The sequence below is a fragment of the Ciconia boyciana genome, chromosome 1 (assembly GCF_034638445.1).
Source record: "Ciconia boyciana chromosome 1, ASM3463844v1, whole genome shotgun sequence".
Classification (NCBI taxonomy): domain Eukaryota; kingdom Metazoa; phylum Chordata; class Aves; order Ciconiiformes; family Ciconiidae; genus Ciconia; species Ciconia boyciana.
The window spans coordinates 121,448,064-121,474,466 of record NC_132934.1 but is presented as its reverse complement, the minus strand read 5'-3'; the positions used below and the strand labels follow the sequence as shown (position 1 = coordinate 121,474,466).

The window sequence follows — 26,403 nt, the reverse complement described above, 5'->3', positions numbered from 1 at the left end:
TTATTTTTACTCAGGGACCTAACTGCTCTGGAATTCCCTTGCCACCTTCTTTTTCTGCCTCTTGAAGACAAGCTCTTCTGGTGCCCCTTTTCCAGCCTTCCTGCACTTCACCAACTAAAAACTCGGAGCCTGGGCAGCCAGTTCTCTAAGCACCTTAAATGTGAATTTTATTTAGGCCTAGCCCTTTTGAAAGCACTTAAGTAATTGAAATTCTCTTAGATGAGCTCTTTTCATGTTCTATCATGAGCTCTCATTCCTTTGTTGCTGGTGTTTGTTGAATTAATTCTCAAATCACAGTGCAGGTAGAAGGTATACAATCTACTTTTTGCTTAAACTCAACTGCCAACTAAGCGCAGGTTGGGTTTCGTCTAACTCAGTTTTACAACTTTCACCATCTTCCCAATGAACCAGGAGTCTGAATGACAATGGAATAAAATATCTGGTGTGCTATTTGGAACAAAGTCATGCACACCTCCAGAAGATACACTGTCCAAGGCCCCAGTTCGCCAATGGCTTCAATTTAAGCAGAGCTCCTTGCGAGCAAGGCAGTCTCTCCAGGCTGATCCAGTCACAGCTGAAATCCCAAAACAAAGCAAGGAACAAATTAGGATGATAGCCAGGAGAAGGAGAGCAGACAGAGGTGTATTGTTGGGTCACACAGGTGACCTATGGGCTTGTCTCTACACACGGCTATTTCTTATTCCTGATTTATTTCTACATAGATGTTCTCATTCAGAGTAAGCCATTGTTTAGTTTAATCCGGAGTAAGTTAAGCAGGAACAAGTCCATGTGGAATAAAGCCCTGAGAACAGACTTGGTGGCCCGTGTCTTTTGAAAGTAATTAAGTGTCTCTATAGATACTTTTTAAATGGAGCTTTGCAAAGACCAGACTGACTGCTGCTATTATCCTAGCTTTAAAACACATTGTCCTCTATCTATTGCCTAACCCGCCAGATTAAATGACCATACACTAACAGCCTAGAACAATCAACTTGAGACTGATATTCAGTATAGCAAACAAACACGAGCTTTATTAACCTTTAGACATGCGATAGGCGTGAAGGTCGCGATGCAGATCGGAATAGCCTCTTTACCATCGTGTTACGTACCAAAGGTTGCAGAGTCCTTCCTCCCAACCGCAGCATCTCAGTAACAGAGTAAGACCCTTTAGCCATTGGGCCGAGTCCTGCGGTACCTGCAATTGGATCCACAAAAAGATTCAGGCACTGAAACCTGCCGCCGGGATCATCAAAGCTCCTACTCCCAGGGGCAACTAAAAACCAGAGATGCATCAGTTCTTGGCAGTACCGTTTCCCAGAGCCTAACGAACCTTGCTTCAGAGCCCGCCCGGCCAGACTCCAGCCTCCGCCACCCGGAGCAAGCTGGCCCGACTCCCGCAGACCCGAGCGGGACTCACAGGAGAAGGGTTCGCCCTCCTTTGCCGGAGGGACGCAGCCCGCTGGGGTTCCCAGAGCAGGCCCGAAGTAGAAGAAAAGGACGGAACACAGTTGCTGCTGCTGCTTCCCTCCCCCTTTATTTAATAGCTTAATTGTCACAGCGCGCCAGCGAGCGCCGCGCTCCCCTCCTGCCCCATCGCTGTTGCCCGAGGAGCTTCGGACACGCGTGCTGCACCCCGCTCGCCAGCCTTCGGGGCTGCTGCGACCCGGGAGCTGCCCGGGCGAGCGGGAGCCTGCAGGGCTCCCGGGAGAGACGAGGGGCCGCTGGAGAGCCCACCCGCGGGTGGGGGTACCGCCTTTATAGGTGCCGGGAGAAGCAAGGGCCGGGCCCCAAGCGTTGTCCCGACCCTGGGGGTATCCTGGCTGCCTCCGAGGGGCCAAGGAGGTCGCTACGATCCCCGCGCCCCGCCTGGGAGCGGGACACGGGTCCCGGCGCTGGGGCCGGGCCATAACCGCTCCCTGACCGCGCTCGTAGCGCTCAGGTGGTGGTGGGGGCGGGCCCGGCCCAGGAAGTGACGCCGCCACCCCCCCCCCCCCCGCCGGCACACCTGACTCACCTGGGCGGGCGGCGGCGGCGGTGCTGCTGCGCACCGTCTGAGGGACAGCATGGCGCGGGAGAGCGGGTCCCCGTGGGCCATGGGACTGCTGAAAACCTTCGAGGAGAGCGAGTTCGGCAGCTGGGAAAAAATCGGCTCGGGGGGTTTCGGGCAGGTGTACAAGGTGCGCCATCTCCACTGGAAGACCTGGCTCGCCATCAAGTGTTCGCCCAGCCTCCATGTAGACGAGAAGTAAGGGGCGATGGGGACGGGGGGGCGCCGGGTTGAGGGACGGGGGAAGGAGGGAGGGAGGGAGCAGGGGGAAGCGGCTCTTCCCGCAGCAGCGACGCTCTCCAGGTGCCCCGGAGCCCTCAGTCGCCCCGCGGCTCCCTGGCTGCGCAGCCGGGGAGCCGCGGGGCGACTGAGGGCTCCCCCTCCTCAGCCCTGCCCGGCTGCTGGGACCTTAGAGATTCCCCCCCCCTTGTTTTTTGTTTCCTTGCCTCAGCCTACACAAGGCATGCAAATGTAGGTACTTCTGTTTCACAGCAGTTCAAAGGCGTCTGAGGCCAAACGAGATGATAATACCGCTCACCCTGCCAGCGCAACACCTTATTTTTGAGAAACAAACCAAGTGATGTAGCCCAGAGTTACAGATCTCGGGAGCGTACTTGGAAAAGAACAAACCAAACCAACCCAGTCCCTACAGGAGCTCTGTAGCTGCAGCCCGGCTCGCAGCCCTGTTTACCAACAGCAACAAGGGGTACGAAGGTCTGACTAAACGCAGCGAAGAGAGCCGCGCAATTAAATATTCCCTAGGCAAAGGCGGCCTTTGTCACACTTAAGCGAAGCCCGGACCGACACCTTTAGTTATATCGTACATAATGGGGCTGGCCTCCCTCAAAGAACAAGCTATGTTGCTTAGCCACTTGCAAGCAGCTTGGAAAGAGCTGCCGCACGGCTGCAGTGTAGGTCTTGCCTATTGCCTTGGAGCCATTCGGAAAGCATTTTGCCCTGCCCTGGTCGTGCGTGTATTGGCTTGCGCTAAAGTGTTACGCCTGCCACGGCTCCAAAGGTCATGGAAGGCAGTCCTGAACGGGAAATGCACGAGTGGAAATGCTGAATGGGATCCAGGGGCTTCTCAGGCCCACCGTGTCTAGCTCCAGTCATCTCCCGACCTTGCAAAAAGCCAGCCCTTTAGCTTGCATTTGCAGATGTGTAGTCTAACAGGTGTCGTGGCATTAGTTGTGACTCCTGTGTGGTAGATGTTGGTGGGGCGAGCAGCAGGCTTGGTGGGGGGGGCGTTGGGGCACAGGCACGGCAGGTGCGGGTGTGCTGTCTTTCAGGAGCGGGTGCTGAAAGGAGATGTGCTGGGAAATACATTTCCCAGCTTCAGTTCAGGGCCAGTGCATCTCCCTGCGTCTGTCCGGGAGGAGTCCTCACTGGGTAGTCCAGTGTGGAGCGGTATTGTATTGCAGGTAAAGATACCACATGGTGAGAACCCCCTCCAGCTCACTTGTTCTCTGTGACTAGTTGCAGCCCATGGTGGAGGATGATCAGCTACGCTATGCTCACGCAGTCTGCGTGTGATGGGGGCCTACCGAGTGCATCTCTCCTTTCCTAGAAGGCTGTCAGGTGCATCTTTAGAAACATCCTTCTGATTTGAGGGACACTAGTGATTTCCCAGCAGGTCAGCATCTGTGCAGAGGGAGGTGAATATGGCCAAGTCGCGTTCGTGGAGCTTTTCCAGCTCCACCTTGATCCCTGGGATCTCTGCCAACTCATGAGCTGATTCTGCAGTTCATTTTTTGAGATGTGGGTTGGTTTGGTCACAAAAGGTTTCCCTTGTTGCGGTTTCTGCAGGAGGAGGGAGGTAAGTTGGCCCAAGATGGAAAATGTTTCTAAGCCCGTCTTCTATAAGATTACTAGGGTAGTGGGGCATCTTGCCCGTTATCTGAATTCCTGACTTTGCTGTAGGCATGGCTTATATAGTATAGTAAACAAGATAAAATGTTGCTTTTTTAGAAGGGGAGAGGGAGAGTTTAATATATGCGTAGGGTAACTGTGCTGTCTGTGAATAAAATGAAAAAGATCTCAGAGTTGCAGAGGGTGTTTTATTGGGTTAACTTGCAAGCCCTCCTACTGTTAAAACTTCAAAGTAGATTTCAGACTTGATGCTTATTGAGGCCTAATCAAAATAGTACTGAAGTTGACTAAATTTGCAGTTAAAACATCTCTTAAAAATAAGCTAGAACATTTGTTATACTTTTCATTTGGAGAATACATCTAGAAATTTACTCAAAAGTTAATTTTCAGCTTGAGACAAAGGATACTGTCACCTATTTTAATATGAACAATTAATTTTGAGAGTTACTACCAAATCTCTGTATTAATATATTCAATGTGCAATAGAGAACCACCTGTCCCTCAGTGGCTTATGAAGTGTGCAGATACTGGAGAGATCATACAAACACGCAATGCAGTAAACAAAAATGCCTTGAGAATCTGGGAACTTTGAGGGTGTGGGGCTCCTGCAGCTCCTGGTTAATTTTAACAAACCAATCCTTGAAACACTAATTCATTTGTTTTACTGCAGAATTTTTGCTTCAGATGCTTAAGGGGAGCATTAATTAGAAGTTGGAGGGTCCCTGGCCTTTGAAACGGCTGCTTCTGCAAAATAAAGCTAGGCTGAATTTGTATATCCTTCTCCTTTTGGTTCTTAGGCTGCTCTACCAAACCCCTTTCAGTAGTTGGTAACGCTGGCCCCCAGAGAGACTTTTCACCTGAATCTTTTCTAAGAAACTTGTGCCATTCAAATGGCAGGGTAGGGTGGGGGGCACAGACAAAATAAAACACTACCTCTTTAGTTCGCAGGTTGAAACAAGCCTGTGTAATTAGATTGTTAATCCAGAAGATTAATTTGACTAGCCGATTCTTGGAACCCTGTGAAGCAGCAGAGTTAGAAGAATTACCAGTGGTATTGGAAACATTAACTGAAAAACACAGAGGCTTTTTCTTATTTATTTATTTGGTACCACATTAAAACCCTGTCAGTGATGGCTTGGTGGTGGTAATACTCTGTAGTCTCTCTTACTGTGTTTCTGCAGACAGTAAGAGATTTGGAGTAATTCCCTTGGCAATTATCACACTGTAGAGCCAAGTGGCCTCAAGGAGAAGAAAAACTGAATGTACAGCCAGAAGTGTTTTTACCTTTAAGCCCAAGCCCTCTCAGGCGATCGAGCCAAATTCCATTCCTAACACCTTATTTGCTCCCACTTTCTGTCTCCTGAGATCACATTTCCCGTATGTGACTCAAGATGGGGAGGTTGAATGGAAGCCTGAAGAAAAGAGCGTGTGACCCAGAAAGGTGGAGGAGCCTCTCCCCCAGGACTTGCAGTGGAGAGCACAAAGCCTCTTCTCTTTACGCCTGTTGGCCAGAATGGAAGTATGGTCTGGAGAAAAAGGGTGGCGAGCTCAGAGCGAACAACCTGGAAGCCTTTGTGGATTTCTTATAGCTGAATGTAAACGTGCAGACTATAACAAGTATGAACGATGTAACGGTTCCCAGAAAGGGCTCTTCGCTGGAGGTGTTAGCTGGTGCGGGTGACTACAAGGCATGGAGGTGGAAAGGTCTGCCTTCTTGATTGGAAAAAAAAAATGAGCAAAGCCCTACATGTACCTCACTCTGCAGGAGTGGGATTTAGGAACGGAGTAGGGCTTAGGCATTTAGGAGGTTTTAGAAATGCCTTGCTGTTAGCAGATGCTGCATTTATTTAGGTGACAAAGATGAATGAATGAATGTTCTGGCAGTCTCTGGATGTGTAGGTAGAACTTAATACTCACCTTGTGCCCCTTAAAGAGCAGGGGTGAGCCTAGCTGTCTGGGTTAACCTGTAATCCTCTCGTACCTGGGCTGTGCAGCAGAGATCTGTTAGCAGGGTTGAGATCTGCGTTAACCTGAAATAAAGGATTTTCTTCTTTTTTTTTTTCCCCAAACATACTCTGCCCTGACCATGCAATGGTCTTTTCTTCTCTTATTCACGTTCCTTTCTGAGGATCAGCAGTGTGAAGGTCATTAAGCTGTACCCTGCACAGCAGCGGTCACTGTATGCTCTTAAACATCTGCCACAATGCAGATGATAGAGTCCCTGAAAAAATTCAAGGGTGTTGTATTTTTGTGGACCTCATCTTCACTGCCGGCAGTTTGTAAAGAGGTAACTTGCATTCCCCACTGGAGAGCAGCATGCCTATGCAGGGCTGGATCTCCCCTGGGCTGGGAGAAGCCTGGCTGCTCTGCATCTGGAGGTGGTTCACAGAAACAGCCCCATTACAGGTTTTCAGGGCTTTCTGAGTTTCTCTGGAGCAGCTTTAGCTGCTCTGTCTCAGACTCCATTAGGGAAATATGATGGTAGTGGTGGGGGGATATAAAACTGCAAGGACTGCCTTCTGAGCTTAAAGTTGTGTTTTTATAACACAGTGTTATCTTTAGGGCATAAAGATTGGATACATGCAAATGTGGATATAGTCGTAATTCTTGCTGTTCTTGTGGCAGGGTTTGTGGTACAAGGGTTGGGCCCTGGTCCCTGGGGAGTGAGGCAGTGGGCAGGAATAAGTCCCTTGTCTCTCCAGGAGAAACCAAAGAATGCAGCTCTATCTGTTTGGGGTCTGACTTTGAGCAGAAGCAGACAGCTGGTTCGGGGATGTCAGAGGTCCCCCATTCATGTAATGTTTCTGATTGCTTTGAAAATGGCTGATCTGTCATTGACTTCTCTGACAGCGATGCTATTTGGCACTGAACCCAGTGCTAGATCTCTTGATGTGTGTGTCTTCTAATACTATTATAGGGGAAAGTGTATGCACCCCGTGATTTACATGAGCTCAGCTGTCCTGTGTGCAAGCTTTTTCTTCTTCTTTTTTTTAATATTTATTACCATAATGTTAAGATGTAGTACTGGAGGCGGAGGGGAATGGAGCCAAGGTGCTTAGAGAAGATAATTCTGACTCTTTAGTTGTGTAGGTGCTAAATAAGGAACTCCATTGTAACAGAGGCTAGTCCCATGCCTCTTGACTGAGAAACCTTGTAAGGAGCTTTTCTTTTCCTCCACTTTGGAGGGAAGTATTTCTTGGTGATAGTGTGGAATAATTTCTAACCACTAGGAGTAACTAAGCAGCATAGCCCCCCCCCATCCCATGCTTTGATCTGTTAAATGTGAACTCCAGGGATACCTACAGCATCCTTTGTTGCAGCATTAGCACTTGCGTATTGAGGTGATGGGCGCATTGAGAACACCCAAGACTGTGCTGAGTGCCAGTAGCCCTTTGCGCTAAGGGAAAAGGAAAGGGAAAGACCCTTCATCTTTGCCTGATGGAGGAGATCTTGGTTTAATGAGCTCTTTGTGTTAATACGATTAAAGCAAGTGCACTCCACCACTTGGCTAATGACTGAGTTGTACTTTGGCGCTCTTTATTTCTTTTGTCTTTTTTCCTTTTCTGTTTTCTAAAGGTGACAGGGGTCTGTAATTGAAAACTGACATGTCTCCCTGGCTATACCAGATCACTGGCTGATTCAGTTTTGAATGCTTTGGGTATGGGAAGATGCTAAAGGTGGCAATTGTTGTATGGGGGTTTTATTTAAACAGGCAAATTAGATAAAGAGCACTTGCCTGTTAATTAGTCAGTTAATTCACTCAACTAACTGCATCTGGTCCAAGCAGAAAGAAGGGAGCTTTTTTTTAACTTTGTTGAAACTGGAAATTCTCTCTTCGTTGGGGAATATGCCCCATTTTGAGCTGCTGATGCATGTGATTTTGGTGATGCTGTCTGAAGCTGTTGTTAGCCCTGGAACCCCGTTCCCGAGAGTCTAGTGGTTCTTGTTAGGCTTTAGCTGTTGCTGGGTTCTTGCCTTGCCTTGAAGGGCTCAGACAGGTATTTTACATCCCTGACTCCAGAGCTCAGCCTGCCGAAGCCTGGTGAATTATGCTGGCTATGCATGTGGCTTGGGGGCAAGGAGTTGGTTGTGTTATTCATAGGCGCTCCCTTCCAGCGTGCCAAAGAGCAAACTTAGTACTTGTCTACAAAGGCAATTATTTCACAAGAAAGTTGCTGTAGGGAGCAGCAGGAGCCAACATGGTTAATAGAAAAGATTCCCCTTATCTTTTTTTTTTTTTTCCACCCAGTGTGTACGTCCCTCTTAAACCATTTTTCAGCCTGATCTTGCCTCTGAAATAGGTGTGCTTTTTCTTGCTAGGCTAGACTCGCCCCTAGCATGAAATGGTAACTACATCGGGTTATTGCACGCTGCTACAGCTGGTCAGGAACAGGCAGCAGACTGCATTTCCAACCTTGTCTGGGCAAACAGCAACTTGGTGCTTCCCACAGCAGGCGAAGCAGAGGGGAAGGGGATGGGGTCACGGGAGTGTCCTAACATGGAGTCTAAGGGCTAAACGACAGCTCCTGAAATCGCTCCCACATAGGAGCACTGAGGGTCCCTTGCAGGCTGCGATTCAGCACGGGTGCTGCGTACTGACCCCCTGGGTCATCCAGGCATCGGGGGGGACACATGAGAAGGGGCAACTTCACTGCGCTGAGGTTGGACTTGGCGTTTCTCTTTTTAGAAATGGAGAGTGCTTCTAGCTGGCCTTGGATTTAAAAAAAAAAGTTTGATTGAGCTGATAGCTTTGCCATGGCAGAGGCTCCCAGAGTGTAACTGGCATCACTTGTTAGTGGCACAGGGCACAAACTGTGACTGGGCCAGGATCGGTCCCTAGGTGTTTTCCAGCTCTCAGGAACTGGCAGAGGGGGCAGGCGACAGCTTTCTGCCTTGCAGAGGGTACGAGCATCTTTCTTCTGATCAGTTGTTGCAGCCACTGTGAATATGCTCGCTGAGCTTTATATTTAAACCCTGATGTCTTCCAGGAGAACTGGTCATCTCAAAATGCCTGTGTGGGGTGGGGGAGCGTCAAAGCAATGTTTTTTTTCTTTGAAAGTAGGACTCTCTGTTTACCAGGGGTCTGTGTTAAAACTTTGTCCTTTTACTTCAGGTACTGTTCTCCATTAAATAGTGTACACACCTTGGGTACGTTACAAGAGCTGTCATGTAATACGAGAGGGTTTGTTCAGGAAATATTACCTGTCTGACCTCCCTGTGTCCTCTTCTGTGAATCGGTGGGTGGCAGCCACAGTGATGCATCAGTACCCATGGCCCAAAGCTGCTCTGGGTACTATGCATTGTCACTAATAATGTAATTTTTGACAGACTGAAGGTTTTCTTTACCCATCATGTGTGGCTCCTCTTTGTGGGTGCAGTCAGCCTGGGGAGAGGACCCTTGTTTCCCCTTTCCAACTCGATGCCCGGTGGGCCCTCACGGGCTGTTGCAGCCCGAAGGCCATGCGTGAGGTGCAGAAGGAGGGCATGGCAATTAAGGGTCTTGACCTGGGAGGCTGCAGCTTGGACTGAGTAACGCTTAGTGCTCTGCAGGGTCAGGCTAAAGTGACCTGTAAACAACCCAGGGGTGCTCATTACACGTGCCGGTGCTGAGCCTGTTACATCACCGAACGTGCCATGCTGGGAGTTTTCTGCATCTGCTGGAGCCAAGTGAGCATAGTATTGGAGTTGCCAAATCTGGGTTCTGAGGACAAGGAGGCTTTTTGCTAGCTACAGCGGGCGGCTTGCTCCGCTAAATGGTGGGTCCTGGGGATTCCTCTCCCAAGGCCTGGGTCTGTGCGCTGGCAGCCTGCACTAGCAGGGCAGCTGAAGCAATGCTGTCCGTGCTCGCTCCTGATGAACGCAGTCTTATGACTCACAAAAAGTTAATGACTTTAGCCCAAGGAGTTACAGCGGTGGTAAATCTGGGCACTACATGTATCGTCCTCGTTCTTAACAGCACAGCATAAACATCAAAGCGGGGAGATGGGCTTTATGCTAGGGATATTTGCACTGTTGAAGCGTACAACTCGCCTGTGGTTCAGCAGCTGTGGGCTGCCTACCATTAGAAGCATAAAACAAAGTTAGTAAATGTGGAAATATGCCTGGAGTACAGGCTGGTGAGATGTAGCATGGTTCAGCCAAGTGATGATCATGAAATGTGGTGTTCAGTTTCATAAGAAATGTTTTGTGCATGTTTGGGGGAGGGGGAGAAACAGCTACTCCGTCCTTCACCATCTGTTCTCTTCTACCCAGGGAGCGCATGGAGTTATTGGAAGAAGCCAGGAAGATGGAAATGGCAAAGTTTCGCTACATCCTTCCTGTTTATGGCATTTGTAAAGAGCCAGTTGGCTTGGTCATGGAATACATGGAAACAGGGTCTCTGGAAAAGCTCCTGGCTTCTGAACCTCTGCCCTGGGAATTGCGCTTCCGCATCATCCATGAGACAGCTGTGGGGATGAACTTCCTGCACTGCATGTCCCCTCCGCTGCTCCACCTGGACCTCAAGCCTGCAAACATCCTGCTTGATGCCCACTACCATGTCAAGGTATGCATTGGGCACTCTGTGTTAGGGACCCACCTTTGGGTGTTCTTGCATGGCTCCTGCCAAACTCAAAGACCTAAGAGAAATGAGCAGCGTTCCTTTTGAACTAGAAAAATGCCCACCAACCCCCAAACTTGTCTACCTGATTTATGCAGCATTTTTGGTACATAAATAGAGGTAGAGTTAGGGAATTTGTGAGAACTCTCCTGAAATTTTAGGAGGGTGCTAGTGTAGTGAAGTCTGGTTTTGAGACCTAATGGGTCCTGCTATATATTTCCTTGCAGTAGGGTCATGAGGCAGAGGAGAACAGGGAGAGAAAAGCAGTGTGAACCTCTCAATCATCTATGCCACTTCCACAGCTCCTAGTGGTAACCTTGTTCTGTCTAGGTCCTTCTGGCTTTGTATGCTCCATTAAATACCCAAATCTCATTTACAGCTGGAGTCCAGAGAAGCCTTCCCAGAGGCAACTCATTTTCTTCTTTCATTTGCTCAGAGCATATACAGTGAAGAAGTATCTCTGTCCTGACTGTTTATGCAGACCAGAGGTCACTTAAGGGAATTTTTGTGGCTGTATCAGCATGAAATTCTTGTCATTATCCATTTCCAGAGTAAGCTAACAAATTTGTTGTCCTTCTCTGTTGGAGGTTCTGTTTTGACAGCAGGACTAAGGAGGTTGTGCTCGCTTTCTGCTCCTTCCTTTTGGAGAGGGAAGAGACTGAAATGCATCTTTTTCCTGATATTTTTTTTTTTTTCCCAAATCAGTGGGCAAACTCTTAATCTTAGAACTGCAGGATTAATCATCCTGGCTGGCTGATATAAGTCAGTACAAGTAGCCATAGGTTTTTATCCGTGCCATCATCCATCTGCTCCCTGTTTTCCTGTCCCCCTCAAACTGACCAAATGGCTTTGGTCTTGCTGTACCATTCTAAAAATGAAGTTTTCATTAAATTAAAACATCTTTCCTGATGTCATGAGAGGTTGGAGCCATAAGAGGTGTGTGCCTCTAATGAAATCACACCTGTGACAGTCTCAGCTTTTTTACTAGGCCTCTTAGTGGTTTATTTCTTAGAAGGATTTTCTTTCTGAGATAGGTGGCATCTACAGGTGGTCCATGGTATTATGACCAGAACATCAGGATCTGAACTGTTGAAAGTATATTCTCACACATTGGTGCTGAGAGGCCTTTGCTAAGTATTTATTTACCTAAAGTTTGTGCTTGCTTGCATAACTTCTTAAATTCCTAATTCTTGACTCATCCATGAGCCAAGATATGAAGGCTGTATTTTTCTCACTGTTTCAGGAGGTTGAAATGCTGCCTAATATTCTGCCTGCTGTATAGCCTATATCTGGGTGGTGATGTAATACAAGGGGATTAAAAAAAAAAAGTTTCTGGTGAGGTCATTGCTGGCATCCCTAAACTGTTGCTACTTGCTCTGTATATGAAACATGTGAAGGTCTTCGGACCCTTTCCATTAAGTTCAGAAAAGAATGGTCTGATCCAAACCTTTTTCCATCCAGCAGTCTTTTACATCTGCAGGCGTCTTGGAAACCCCTCCAAGCAGCAAAGCAGACACAGGAACCTATATGCAAACTAAGAGATGTACATATTCTGTGAGGTGCCTTCACTTTAAAAATGTGGCCCCAAACCTTCTTTTTGTGTGATGTGAAACTTGTAATTAAATTTCAGACCCTGCAGCTTGATTTAATGTGCATTTTCTTGCTGGAAGGCTAATGGAGCTGATAATTGAAGTGTTTTTACTTTTTAAATGTTAGTGTTAATTTAGTAGGTGACCTGTCCCTAACAGAATCCTAAAGGGAGTGAAGAGATGTTGCAGACTGCAAAAGAAGAGTTTGGAAGTAGGGAGGACTCTTATAAACTGTTTGCCCTTGAGCCAGGAAACAGACAGTCTTCCAGTGGAGCACATTAGAAATGCTTCCGTGACATATTGCTAGGTAAATGGAAACACGCCCTTCTTCTTTTATGAGCACAATGCTTACTGTAAAAACCCCAAGTGAGGATGATGACTAACGCAGTAGTGTTGTACAGAACTGATCATCAAGTGGGTGCCTCCATATCATAAAGCTGTCTCCTGTGTATTACATAAGTGTGTGCTAAATTTTGTTCTTGGGACGATAATTAAGAGGATGGGATTAGCCTGAGCACCGAGCATGGATATAGATAGATATTAACTTTTTCAAAGGCATGTTGGGTGATTCCTTGGTGATTTTAAATATATGTATATAATATGTACAACGCAAAGTAAGGCTTTTCTGTTTTTTGGAGGATGGATGCGTGCGTGCATGCATGCCTCCCACCCTGCGAGTGGTGGTGGAGCTCAGTACTGACAGGAGCCTCAGCTGGGAGCTCCCTTCCCTGCCACATCCTGCTCCATCTTGGTTGTCTTAAGCCGTGTGGTTTCTTTGGGAGGATTATTCCATAATCAGGCAGGCTTTGCTAGCAAGGATCAGCCTGCATTTTTTTTTTCCTCAATATCAACCAGTTACTTCTATCTGTACCAACAAGATCCTCCCTGCACCTTTCTCCAGCGTTCTGTCTATGAAGCCTTCCAGTACTTACGGGATGTGTAACACGTAGTTTTTGCTTAACTGGACCACATCTTATGAGCTTGTTCTTCAGCTCTCTGGCCCTCCATACACATTCTGGATGTCTCCCCTGAGCTCCCTGTGATGTGGCAATCGTGGGAAGCTGGCGCTGGGGAAGCAGTGCCACATTCCAGCACTGCCCTCGCGGGCTGTTAGTTTGCTCGTTCCCTGCTCTGATGTGATCTCTCTCCATGTCCCTCCGTAGGAGAATACACCCCCCCACCCCCACCCCGCAGTAATCTCGTACCCTAATTTGTTGCCAGCTACCATGCCTGCATGCTCTCTCTATTGCTGCTTCCCAGGTTTCTTACCCTCAGTATCTCATGGTTAAGAGTGTTACTTTTTGTTCAGGTATTTAAAATGAAGTCAACCTGCAACTTAATACTTTTGGACAAAAGCATTATTTGTAAGTTGTTGTTTCTCTTACTATCCAGCCTGTTTTTTGCAGCTCCTCATCTTGTCATATGTATGTATATATACACACATACACACACGCACGCTCACGTATATATATGTGGGTACGCACACACAGAGGCAAATCCCACCAGTTATTTTTCATCTCCCAGATTTTGTTTTTAAAGAACTTGAAGCTGGATGAGCTGGTCTCAGTTGTGCACTGCTTTAAGCTCACTGCAGTTGCTGTTATTTTTTTCGCCAAGTGCTCCAATTTAAACCAGGCTGAAGAGTGAAGTTTGCTGCTGTGTTGCGCTGTGCTGATGGTCTTGCTAAACGTGGATAGGTTGCCTCTGTGGTCTTCACTTTTATTTGCTTCAGCTGAAGAAGGGGCTGCAAAATTTCTGAGTGTGGAGTTAGAAGAAGCCTAGTCACACGGCAAATTTGTTTATCAGAAAGCTTCTTAATGTAGGTTGTTAACTATAGGTCAAAGTAATACCCAGAGGCCAGGCTGGTAAAGAGTGGTTGTCTCTTTATTAGACTAGCTGATGTAGTTAACACAGCCACTTTTTATCAGCTGCAGATGCTCTCCTGTTAGAAATGAGAAGAGGCTTTGTTGTTTTGTGTGTCCCTTCTCCCTGTTTCCCACCCCTCCTGATCAAGGTTTCCATGTAGGGCTGTTGTTACATGGCTCTTTAGTCCCAACCAACAAAGCTGGTTTTCACCTTGATCAATTCTCTAATTGATCCATTGTGGTGGCACAGGGGAGGGAACAAGACCATCCCTGTTACAGTAATGCAGATTTATGATGGATTAAAATGGATGTTTGACCGTGGCTTTGGTTTCTGCTGCTTCTGAAGAGAGCATTGCAAACATCACACCTGAAAGAGGTTTTGAGGAGTTAAGGTTTCAGGGCGGGTTGGAAAAGGATGGAAATACAGTCTGTTTCAGAAAGACTTCTTTTAGTAGCTAACTGAAGTGTGTTCATAAACACTCAAGTAAAGACATATGTTTGAAGTGCAGATGCTGGTTGTGTCTACACTTGGAATTAATTTTTATTCCTAGTTTTCAGTAGTCCAAATCTGTGACCCATGTAAGTCTCTTAAAAGTTTCTGGCATTTCTTAAAGAACAAAATTGAAACAACCAGCCTTTCTCCCCTACCCCCAGCAAAACAAACAAACAAGGACACACACCCCCCCCAACACCCGAAAATCCCATAGACAAATGTGGTGGCATTCTCAATATCCACGTGCACAGAGACTTTGGACAGAGATAAATACTGGATATGCCAGCAGTGATTAAAAATTAATCTGATGGCTTTGTTAGCTATTTGATGAAGAAAACCTTGTGGTGAACTCTGTCCCTGAGTCCATTACAGTGGGTTCTTGAGTCTTATTTGTAGAAAAATGACATGCAGCATCAGAAGCTACGTGCACACTTCAGGATGGCCTGTCAGGAGTCATCAGTGAAAGCACTTTCCAAGCACTAATGTTGTTCCTGGGAGCTAGATCCCTGCAGTGTTTGGGAATAGCTGACTTTAGTAACCATTGTAGTTATGTGAGCATATCTACTAGTTTAAAAAAAAAAAAAGTTCCAAAAAATAACTTGACAAACTCAAAGCATCTAAAACTTTGCAAGTGAGTGGTTTTTATAAACTAGAATGGAAATGTCTACAAATAACAGAAGCAGAGAAAGGCCTGTGTGCACAGTATGCTTGGTTTAAAACAAACCAAACTAAAAAAAAAAGAAAGGAGAAAAAAAAAAAAAGATCTTCAGATCCTGGAATCTCTGAGCAAAGTAAGTGTTGCTGGGAAGTGGGCAGGAAAACATGCACAGCTCCCCTCCCCAGTTGCTACTCACGTGTTTGTTCTCATGCAGACCTTTAAAGAGCAGAGACCAAGCGAGCTGTCTGAACAGGAACAATCCCACTGTCTGCGTGGGCTTTGGCCAATGTTTTTTTTCTTCTTCCTACCTCTTCACCGCATGTTTTGCATGAAGCAGTCTGTTGCCTCCATGTCTCCTCTTAACTCTGCTGATATTAAGTATGCTTTTGAAGCATGATGGGATCCACCTGAAATAACTGATGTGAGGAGTGAGATTATGGGTTCTGTTGGATCATGGGGCAGGGCAGATCCCGGCGTGGGCTGCAAGGGCTAGCAGGGATGTGGAGGAAGAAGTGGGGAGGGGTGCTCCACTTCCACTACCTTCACCAGCAAGGGTGCCTTGTGTTGCAGAACTAGGTACCTGGCAAGCAATTTAAAGGCAAAATAGGTAAGTTAAATGCCTTCCACCCACTGCACAGTTCCCACTGATGTTTAAAGAAACTGCATGACTAAATACACCATGCAGTGTGGAAAATTTACCCTAAAGGAACTAATAAAAGCCACAAAAGCTGTCTGCAGAATCTTACTATTTTGTTGCAGCCTGGAAGATAATAATTCTTCAATTTCTAGTGCTTTCTGCAGAATTTGATATGATTGAAGCTCTGCTCTACAGATGAATTTCCTATTAATTGGTATAAAACCCAGTCCTTCACAGTAGGTAGGGGCAGGTTCACAAGGTAAAGTTCTTGCTAGCCTGGGTGGGGTATACTATGTACCTTAGCTGTTTCTTGGTTTGTAGGCTGAGACCGAGACCTTTTCTATCTAGTGTGCTTAGCCTCCTGTCTTAGCCCCTAGCCTTAGATTCATGCAACATAGCTGGTGGCTCTTAATGCAGGAGTGTCACTGTGCTGTCTGTATTTCATCTTTATTTCTTAACTTACACAGCAGGAAACCCGGTATTGTTTAGACAAAGAGGAAGGTGTATTACTTTAATTATGCCTGCATGCCATATGGATTTCTTGAGGTATATACAAGCCTCTGCTTCATGTTAATCAAAGGATAGCAGCACTTTGCCAAGTTGGATCTGTTCAGACTTGCAGCAGTCAGTACGTTTATTAACCTGACACCATGGGCTTGTGTGATGTTGGGGTTGTGCTTTTGTTCTCCTGTGGAGCACTAGGTGCCCCAAACTCATGCAGCACTTCCTGGGGCAGTTGATTCAGCTCTTCCCAGGGTAAGCTGGCTTGCAGACGTGGGTTTCTTGACTACTTACTGCTTTCCTGGACTCCCAATGCTTGGCTTCTGCGGAGGCCAGCAATCCCCCTCTGAGAGTGTAGCCCTACAAGCATGAGAAACTATTCCTCCAGATGACTTTGCTTTTTTCCCCTTTTTCTCTTTTTCCCCTGTTATTTTTTTTTTTTTTTTTCTTCTCAAGTCATTCCCGCATTATCCTACAGATTTAAGATACAGATGGACAACAGGTTGGATATACCTGTGTGCCAGGGTACAGGATTTCTACAGCTCCTGAGAATGCCTCTATTGAGCTCTTTGTCCCTGGGAGAAGTTCTTCCTGAAGCTGTGGGGGTTGCTTGGTTTGTTTTATGGCAAAGGGAGATTCCTAGCATTTGAAGACCGATGGCTGTGTAGCTTGCCTGTTCTCCAGGAGGCTGACGCTGGCAGCAGTTTTCTCCCTTTCCAGTAATGGATGCATGTTATGACTAGCTTTGTGGTATCTTTAGACAGAGGCTTCTGAAAGTGTAAAGTTGGAGCCCATGAAAAAAAAAAAAGGCTTTTTTTAATTATGCTTGTTGTTTTGAGGGAGAACTTTCTCAAAGGAGAAGCTGTGAAGATCAAAAGGGGAATGAGTCATTGAAAAACCTGAGTACTTATTAGATAAAAAAAAATGTATAAGTTGGAGTGGGGGGATCTTATCTAACAGGTAGACAAAAATCAGTGGTCTCAGTGGTCCAAAAAGACTTGACTTTTCTTGAAATTTTCACTTAGCATAATAGACATTTTTGACCAGTGGGAAATAAGTAAGACAAAGGAAATTCCTTACCTATCTGTTTGCTTGATGATTGGTATGCCTTTGAGAGCAAATGAATGCATATTTGTTTGACACTTCAAATTAAAGTGGAGGTGTGTTTTCCTTTTTATAAACTTGCTGTCACTTGTTTTGTTCATTTCAGCTGTGTTCACTGCGTCACTGCACCAACTTGCCATATCTCCTAGTTGCCAAAAAGAATTCCCTGTGTGGGTTTTTTTGTGTGTGTGTGTGTTTTGGTTTGGGTTTGGTTTTTTTTTTTTTTAAACACTTGGTGCCTCTGGTGTTGGGCTTAGTCCTTGTTGGCATGGTCAGTGTAACAGCAATATCTGAGAGAGCAATTCTCTTGCGCTCGCTGGAGAGCTCATGGTCTGAAAACAGGTGCTCAGAACACTTAAACATAGCATAAAACATGAGGTTACATAGGGAAAGGGGGTGGCAGGACCAATAATTAAAGTAGTTTGAACTAGCTAAATTTGACTAGTTTTAAATTACAATAAATTGTCTTGAGTGTTTGTTGTGTTTGCTATGTAATGGGCTAACATGCTGCTGCTTGCAAAAAACCTGCTTGTTCTTTTTTTTATTTTTTTTTCAGCTTAACCATAAAGAAAAGCTTACCATAGCGTAATGCTTCCAGAGATGTTTTCTTAGCTTAGTATTTCTGAATGGCAGCTTGCTATATTTTGTTGGGTTATCCTGTTACATCTATCATTCTTTACAGAAAACTCTTTGTTAACGCCTCCAAAGTCTAATGGTAGCATGTGCTTCTCTTCCCCCTCCATTTTTTGCAGATTTCTGACTTTGGACTTGCAAAGTGCAATGGCTTGTCCCATTCCCATGACATCAGCATGGACGGCTTGTGTGGCACAATTGCGTACCTTCCTCCAGAGCGCATCAAAGAGAAAAACAGGTGTTTTGACACCAAACATGATGTGTACAGGTCAGTTAACTATGAAAACACTTAAAAGCACTTTAAGAAATACTGTAAAATGAGCCCTCTTTTTCTGGCTATAAAACCTAATTGAGCATGAAAGCCCAAAATCTAGTTTGAGCCTCATCTTGCAAAGGGTCACGCTTGCTTTGCTTTTTGCAAAGTCTTTATAGGGTAGAGGCCTTTAAACAAACTGTAGCTGATCCTGGGACTTGAGCGTTATCATGCCAAGTAACACTTATTAGCAACTGGCATGGGAGGCACTCTGCCCACCTTTAATTTCACCATCAAAAGGTACATCCTGACCTACTTTTTGAGTCTGTGACAAAATTCTTAGTTATCTTCAGTGGATTTCATCACTAGGTCTTTGGTTCTTCTTTCATGGTAAAGTTATTAGGAAAAGGAAATCATAGCTGTAGATTAAAAGATATGTCATATTCTAAATGGAATGTATTTCTTCAAAGTCATCTTGCAGGGTAGAAGTATTAAATAAAATCCACAGTAATGCTTTGCTGCTCTCTGATTTTGCCAGTGTTGGTGTGCAGTAGTTGGTAAATGTTACCAAGAACTCAGCAGCCTCCAGCAAGTCCCTATGTTCACTCCCTCAGGTTCCTCCCTGCAAAAACTAGACTTTCAAATCATGCTTCTTGGCTGCATCTTGCTGTGTGTGTTCATCAGCTGAATTAGATGTAGCAGTGAAGGACAAGGGAAGAGAACTTAGGAAAATAAATTATACTTCTGTGAGTGTTTTGGCGCTTCTGTTGTTGTGGGGTTTTTTTAAAGCTTTTCTAGGAATAATTTTTTTGCATTTATTTGTAGCTTTTCCATTGTGGTTTGGGGAGTTCTTACACAGAAGAAGCCTTTTGCAGGTAAGTTTGATGTATTGTGGGTTGTGTTGGAATTTTTTTCCTTTCTCCCATTGATAAGCAGGCTTCCTGCCCCACCAGCCCCAGATTACATGCATGTCCTCCAAATTCCTACAGTCTTGTGTGGCAGACACTTTTAAGCTCTCAAATTCTGATCACAAATGTAAGTCGTCCTTTGTCCTATATCATGAAAGCAGAACCCATATTGCTGCAGGGGCCCTAGTCTGCACCTTTTTGCTTCTGCTGGAGTTTGCTGTACAGATCCAGATTAGCGTGTGGCCTGTGCAGACTTCTGACACGTTTGTGGCCAACAGGGAACAGCGCAGAGCAAAGCCAACTGGCAGGCAACTGTGCTGTTTTCAGAAACAGCTTCTCTGCAGAGAGGTTCTGTAGTTTATTTGTAGATTGTGGGTACAGATTTGTTATTTAAAAAAAAAAAAAGCTGTCTGTGAGAATAAGCCTTGTTCCACCCCACAGTAAATGTACCGATCAACAGGCAGCTATTTATTCTTTATGACTTTTCCTGTGTATATGAGTAGCCTATGTATAGCAAACATGTTTGAACAGGTTCCAGTCTACTATTAATTTTTCTCCAAGTGAGAGATCCCATTTAGCCCAATGGTTGACTTCAGAGTCAAGAGGCACATTACTGCACTGCTTGATTTGTGTTCTTCCTTCACCTTTATGAAAGGTTCAGGTACCTGGTCTAAATAAAAGCTGTGTTTCAGTTTTCTTCCAAAGAGAGGTAGCAAAGAACTGTTTGAGTTTTTTCTTTGGCTCTGTGTCTTTTATGGGTGGAAAAAGAACACAGTCACTCACTGACAATTGTTTTTAACTGATGTTCGGAAAGTAGGTGTTACTGCATTGACAAATGTATTGTGGGAGAATAAGACCAACTTCTTTTTCCCTGTTGATAAAAGAAAGCACTCTAAATCTAGAAAATATGCATGAAAACAAAGCTTCAGCCTCATACACTGTTAATGCTCATAGACAAAAGAGAAATCATTCCTTTTGCTGGGAGATCTTAATTTGTGTGCTTTTGCTTTACAGAGGAAAACAACATTTTACATATTATGGTAAAAGTAGTTAAAGGCCACCGCCCAGAGCTACCTGCTGTTTCCAAATCCAGACCTCATTCATGTAATAACTTGATCAAACTGATGCAAAAATGTTGGCAAGATGATCCTGGTGAACGGCCAACATTTCAAGGTAAGATTTCCTCGTAACTTGGCTGCCCATTTATTCTTCTATGAGTCATGTTATTGCTCAGGACTCTGTTAATCCTTGGGGTAAATGCTGTGAACCTCTGTGACAGAATAAATAGAGCACATTGTGTGGTAGAGACAATGATACAGGCCACTTATTCATTTGTGGAAGAAGCGATTATCTGGGGACAAGCCTGACCATGACGGTGTTATGTAAACATGTCAGGAATAAGACCTGTACTGAACCAGTTGATCCATTTAGACAGAAATTATGTTCATTTCTGATTGTGTGTATCAGGGCATATGCCAAGCTGGAGTTGGTGTGGTTTTCACCATACCAAAGTGTTAAAGGCCCTGGCTCTTGAAATTTAGTGTTCTATGCTGAGAAACCGTATTGTTTTCTTGTAACGAAACAGTTTGTACCATCATTTTTCTGCCAATAAAAGGCAACTCTGGTGAAAGGCTTGAACCTTCCCAAAGCACCTGTTATGAATTCAAATGTGCAGAAGGATGTAGCAAGTGCTATCTCCACGTAGCTTCGTTTAGCATTAATGGGAGAGATTTGCCTCTTCCCTCTCCTTCTGCCCAAACAAGGTATGGGGACTGAAAGGAAGAGGGATCCCATCTTTTTAAAAACATGTGTCTAAGTCTGCCAGCAGTAGACTGGTTCCCACTTCACAGTCCTGCAGTGTAGCCACTGTGTAACGTTAGTCTTGTCTGAATGTGAAAATGAATTTTTCAGTCAGCCCTATGCACTCTTTGCTTAGCTACACACTTGTACCTACTGATGAGGTGCTAGATGGAATAGTCAAAATTGGAGTCTTCCTCCCACAGTATCTCAAAGCTGTTAAGCTCTAATGATAGAGAAAGGCAGCAGGGCACCTCAGAAAAGTCTCCTTTAAAAAAAAAAAAAAAAACCAAAACCAAAAAAACCCAAAAAAACTTTCTCTTGCTTTCTTCAAAGAAATCACTTCAGAAACAGAGGCCCTTTGTGAAAAACCAGAAGATGAAACAAAAGAGATGATAACTCAGGACCTGGACACCAAGAATTCCCCAGAGCAGCAGCCTGAGGTATTTTCTCTTTCTGCCTCTTGTTCAAGTGCACTGGGTTTTGTGACGAACAGGTTCCTCTGTGACCTGTAACTTCTCAAGCAACCTTCTCTCTGCTGCTTTTGAGCACCGGTCTTGATGAAGGACTGGAATGCAAAAGTGACAGCAGATGCATGGACCAGCTCAGGAAAACCTCAGCACAGGACTAAGTGCAAGTGGATCTTAGACTGTTGAGGGAGAGCAGGACAGTTAGGAAATAAAGGCTGGAACTATATGGGTGTGTCTGATCTTAAAAAATGCTGTAGACAGAAGAGCTGTGCAGCTTTAGTGGCTATGTGAGTACTGATGAAAGCTGCCCTCCTGTATCTGAAAATTTTCAGTGACCTTATTCATAGGTTTCATTTAATATGAACAGTACTTAAAGGCTACCTGCAAACTAACAAACTTATGTTTCTTCCTGTAGGGCCTCATGCTCAGTTTTCTTTACTGTCCTTTCTAAAATGCTCATGTGCTTCTTTTGAAGGGGATGTCTGCATTATGCCAGCCAAAACAGGAGCCTGCTCTACCATCAGTTAAGGATTACAGTCTCTCAGAGTTGTTGTCCCAGCTGGATTCGGGGATTTCACAGACTATGGAAGGCCCTGAGGATCTCAGCCGCAGCTCTTCTGAGTCCAAACTTGCCTCCAGTGACAAGCGGCTTTCAGGAGTTTCATCTGTAGATTCAGCTTTTTCATCCAGAGGCTCCCTTTCCCTTTCCTTTGAAAGGGAGAGTTCAGGTAATGGTCAGGTTTTTCTTTGTTCTTTTTTTGTAGTTGTTTGGACTGGGGCATTGGAATCAATGGGTTGGAGAGCAGTCATATAAAGAATACCATTCTGGAAATCACTGTTAGCCTTGCTTTCTCTTGCTGTCAGCACTACAAATGTGTTTACTGGAGGTAGTTATTTAAAAAAAAAAAAAAAAAGAGGTGGTTCCCAAACATGATCTAATGAGGAATAATAAATCTCTTTTACTTTTGAAAAGAAGTGACCTGAATTCCCATCAAAGCAATTACAGAATCAGTCATGTAAAGGTTGGTTGGAAGGGAGGTCACCTAGTCCAGCGTCCTGCTCGAAGTGGGACTAAAGCCAATGCCCAGTCAGGTCAGCTGAGTTTGTGGCTTTTTCAGTTACACTAAGCCCAAGTCTGAACAGCTTGCCTTTTTTTTTTTTTTTTTTTTGGGAAGACTCAAGCCACCTTCTCAGCAGCTCCCATGAACATCGTAATAAAGACCCCTGCTGTCGTGCACACGCCCCTCCCTTTTTAATCCAGTGCTGCAAAAAACAGGCATCTATTTTCCAGTTAGGCAAACAATGATTAGTGCAGGGAGATCAACCACAGCATCCTTCGTTCTTCATTTCACAAGAAACAGAATAAGAGTAAGTGGGGCTCCAAATCTGACTTGAAGTCATTTGGGTCAAGTCATTGCTGAAGCCACCACATCTATTAGCCATGGGCAAGTAAGGTTTGATGGGTATCAGAATTGTGATGGTGTCTTTCTCATAGAATCATAGAATGGTTTGGGTTGGAAGGGACTTTTAAAGGTCATCTAGTCCAACCCCCCTGCAATGCACAGGGACATCTTCAACTAGATCAGGTTGCTCAGAGCCCTGTCCAACCTGGTCTTGAATGTTTCCAAGGATGGGGCATCTACCACCTCTCTGGGCAACCTGTTCCAGTGTTTTACCACCCTCATTGTAAAAAAATTTCTTCCTTATATCCATATAGATATTGGTACTACAGACATACAGAAGAGGAAGCTAACGGAGGCCATTTTATCTGGAGATACCAGCAAGTTGATGAAGATCCTCCAGCCTCAAGATGTTGATATTGTTTTAGATGGGAACTCCAGTCTTTTGCATTTGGCTGTTGAAGCTGGTCAAGAAGAATGTGTCAAATGGCTCCTCCTGTACAACGCTAACCCTAACCTCACCAACAAGAAAGGATCTACCCCTCTTCACATAGCCATTGAGAAGAAAGTTAAAAGCATTGTGGAGCTGATTATGGCTAGGAAAATCAATGTTAATGCCAAAGATGAGGATCAGTGGACAGCTCTTCACTTTGCTGCCCAAAATGGGGATGATTTCAGCACCAAAATGCTGCTTGATAAGAATGCATCCTTAAATGAGGTAGATTTTGAAGGCAGAGCCCCCATCCACATAGCCTGTCAGTATGGCCAAGAGAATATTGTGCGGATCCTGCTGAGAAGAGGTGTTAATGTGAACATCAAAGGAAAGGATGACTGGGTGCCACTACACTATGCTGCCTGGCAAGGTCATCTCCCCATCGTAAAGCTTCTGACCAAACAGCGCGGTGCAAACGTGAATGTGCAGACTGTGGATGGAAGGACCTCGCTACACTTGGCCGCTCAACGAGGACACTACCGTGTCGCTCGCCTTCTCATAGACCTGGAGTTGGATGTCAACATACAGAACGCGCTCTTGCAGACTGCTCTCCACATAGCTGCTGAAACTGGCCACACAAGCACCTCAAGGCTGCTCCTTAAACACGGTGCAGACATTGAGGCAGCAACAGCAGAAGGATACACCGCTCTGCACTTGGCATCTCGCAGCGGCCATTTAGCAACAACAAAGTTGCTGATAGATGAAAGGGCCAATGTTCTAGCCAGAGGCCCGTTAAATAGGACACCGTTACATCTTGCTGCAGAAAACGGGCACTCTGAAGTAGTAGAAGAACTTGTCAGTTCAGAAAATATCAATGTTTCTGACAGTGAAGGGTTGACAGCTCTTCATCTGGCTGCACGAGGAGGGCACACAAAAACAATTGAGGTTCTTCTGAAGCATGGGGCTCACACTGACATGCAAAGACCAACATGTCAGACCCTGCTACAGCTTGCTCAGCAGAGCAGTAACAGCTCAGTTACTGTGTTGTTAAGTGAGACTTAAGCAAAAGGTACAGAACTTGCTACCTTTCTACCTATTGTGAGAAGGCTGCTGGAGCTTGACTCATGAGGGCCTTCTCCAGTTGTGCAGTGACCTGCTCATCAGTGGTGTCAGCTGATGGACTGAGGTGCAACCAGCAGAAGCTACTTGTGTTTGAGTGTGCAAGTGAGAATGCACATGGACTAAGGCCAGATGTAAGGCTAAGGGCTGGAGTCTGCCATGCTGTGGTCCGTATCAGTCATTCTGCATGTGCCTGCCCTGTCTGTACATTGACATTCCCCTCCCAAGGATGTTGTGAGAGAAGGATGCAACTTGTGGGTTTCCCCCTTGCTTTTTTTTTATGTGCCAAACTAATTTAAGAACTAACATTCTGCTTTTCTATTTTCCTCCCCCCCAAAAAAATTGCATAGATTCCTGGTTTATTGCAGTGATCTATATTTTGGGCTGAAAGCCTTCAGTGTAAAATAAACACAACACGAATCTGCTTGAAATTAATGCAAGAGATGAGGAAAGGGCAATTTAAGATAGAGTTAATCAAGTTTTAGTGTCAGAAGGTGCTCTGTTTAATGGAGACATTGATTACAGATTTCCATGTACTCAAAATTGATGAGGCAGACTTAGTAACAAGGCAGGATCCCAAAAATACATAAGCAGAAGTAAAAGCTTAACACTGGTATCTTCATATACCATACCACCTTGTATGTATACTAAGATCAGGAAGCTGAACTAGGTGCTTAGTGGTTTGTCTTAAATGAAAAAGTCAAAAGCTAAAATTCATACTGGACTGTAACTGGATGGTATATTCTAAAACCATTATACCAATTTGTGAAACAATGTTTGAAGGGGCTGATGACTAGACTGATATACTGTGTATATAGTATTTCTACCTGTTGTATGCCTTTTTTCTACTGAAGAAAATAGATTGCTTAGAGTGGGTATGTTTTAATACACCTTTTAATTTCACTCTTTTCAAAGTTCAAATGTGATCTGTTATTAATAAAAGATTGTGTTCCATATCTGTCTGTCTTGTGTAGTCGTTAAAGCAACTGAAAACCCATTGACCAGCAGCAGCACACAACTGTAATGTGTTTAATGATGTTGAAGCCCAAACTGTTGACATGGAAGGCTGTCCTTAGTTTTACATTCCCCTTAGCGTTTACATGGAAGATAAGGAGCTTGAATGAATTGGAGGTGTTATTTACAGAATAAATTTATAGAATAAAACTCCACATAACCTAGCCTTTATGTGCATAACATGTTGATGTACAGCTGGGATGTTTTCCTCTTATGCTGTAGCTGTTCAGGGAGTTGAGTTTTCTTCCCCACCTTGAAGCCAAGTCAAAAGCTTTTGCATCTTCCCTGTTGACTGGTGGGCTGCTGCAAAGACAGATACCTCACCTCTCCTTGGTGGTGTGTTCCTACCATGTGTGCCACAGAGCAAGCAGCAGTGTCATGGCTTTGCTTCCACCTCCCTGACAGGACAGCTGCTCCTGCTCAAGACTTTTTTTGCACATACCTGATGGCAGTAATATGAATGCCAGTGCTACCTCAGTATCTGATTTTAGGAGTGAAAGTGCTCCTGTGAGGAATCTAGCCCCATGAAAGTCAATACTTTCTTAAAAACAAAAAAACCAGCCTCCTGTCATTGGAGATGGTAGTGGCTGAGGGTGATAACCAAAGGAAGAGGGGTGCTTGCAGAGGGAGCAAGGAACCTGGTGCTGTTTGATACTGTTCCTGGCTCCAAGTAGGTACCTCTATGTACCTGCGTGGAACTCCCCTAGTTCAATTTCTTGAATTTCAAGACAGTTCACTGACTGCCTAATGAAACTGTATTAAAGAATAGATGGTGAAGCCATGCTCATGCCAGTATATGGAGATTACAAAGTGGTATACCTCTTACTGGAGCATGGCAGTCTCAGCAAGCTTCCTAAAGCTGCTGACAGTGAAACTGCTCATTAAACAAACCAAACTGTAATTTTCTTACTGCTTCCTTCAACTTTTGAGACCAATAAGGTTGTCATGTTTCATTAAGCTGTACTTAATCAGTCTCTTTTTCTAGCACATTAAACCACAGACCACTTAGTCTCTC

The 26,403-nt window shown here is 45.0% G+C and overlaps 1 protein-coding gene across 1 annotated transcript in view; it reads left to right on the top strand.

Annotated features, from left to right (window-relative positions):
• Nucleotides 1-25,154, top strand: part of RIPK4 (receptor interacting serine/threonine kinase 4) — a 31,712-nt gene extending 6,558 nt beyond the window's left edge. The window contains exons 3-9 of the mRNA XM_072852199.1: nt 10,169-10,460; nt 18,114-18,262; nt 19,073-19,122; nt 20,170-20,328; nt 21,289-21,395; nt 21,898-22,150; nt 23,140-25,154. Coding sequence (XP_072708300.1) covers nt 10,176-10,460; nt 18,114-18,262; nt 19,073-19,122; nt 20,170-20,328; nt 21,289-21,395; nt 21,898-22,150; nt 23,140-24,317 — 2,181 coding nt within the window. The 5' untranslated portion in view covers nt 10,169-10,175 and the 3' untranslated portion in view covers nt 24,318-25,154. The remainder of the gene's footprint in view (nt 1-10,168; nt 10,461-18,113; nt 18,263-19,072; nt 19,123-20,169; nt 20,329-21,288; nt 21,396-21,897; nt 22,151-23,139) is intronic.
• Nucleotides 25,155-26,403: the final 1,249 nt, after the last annotated feature.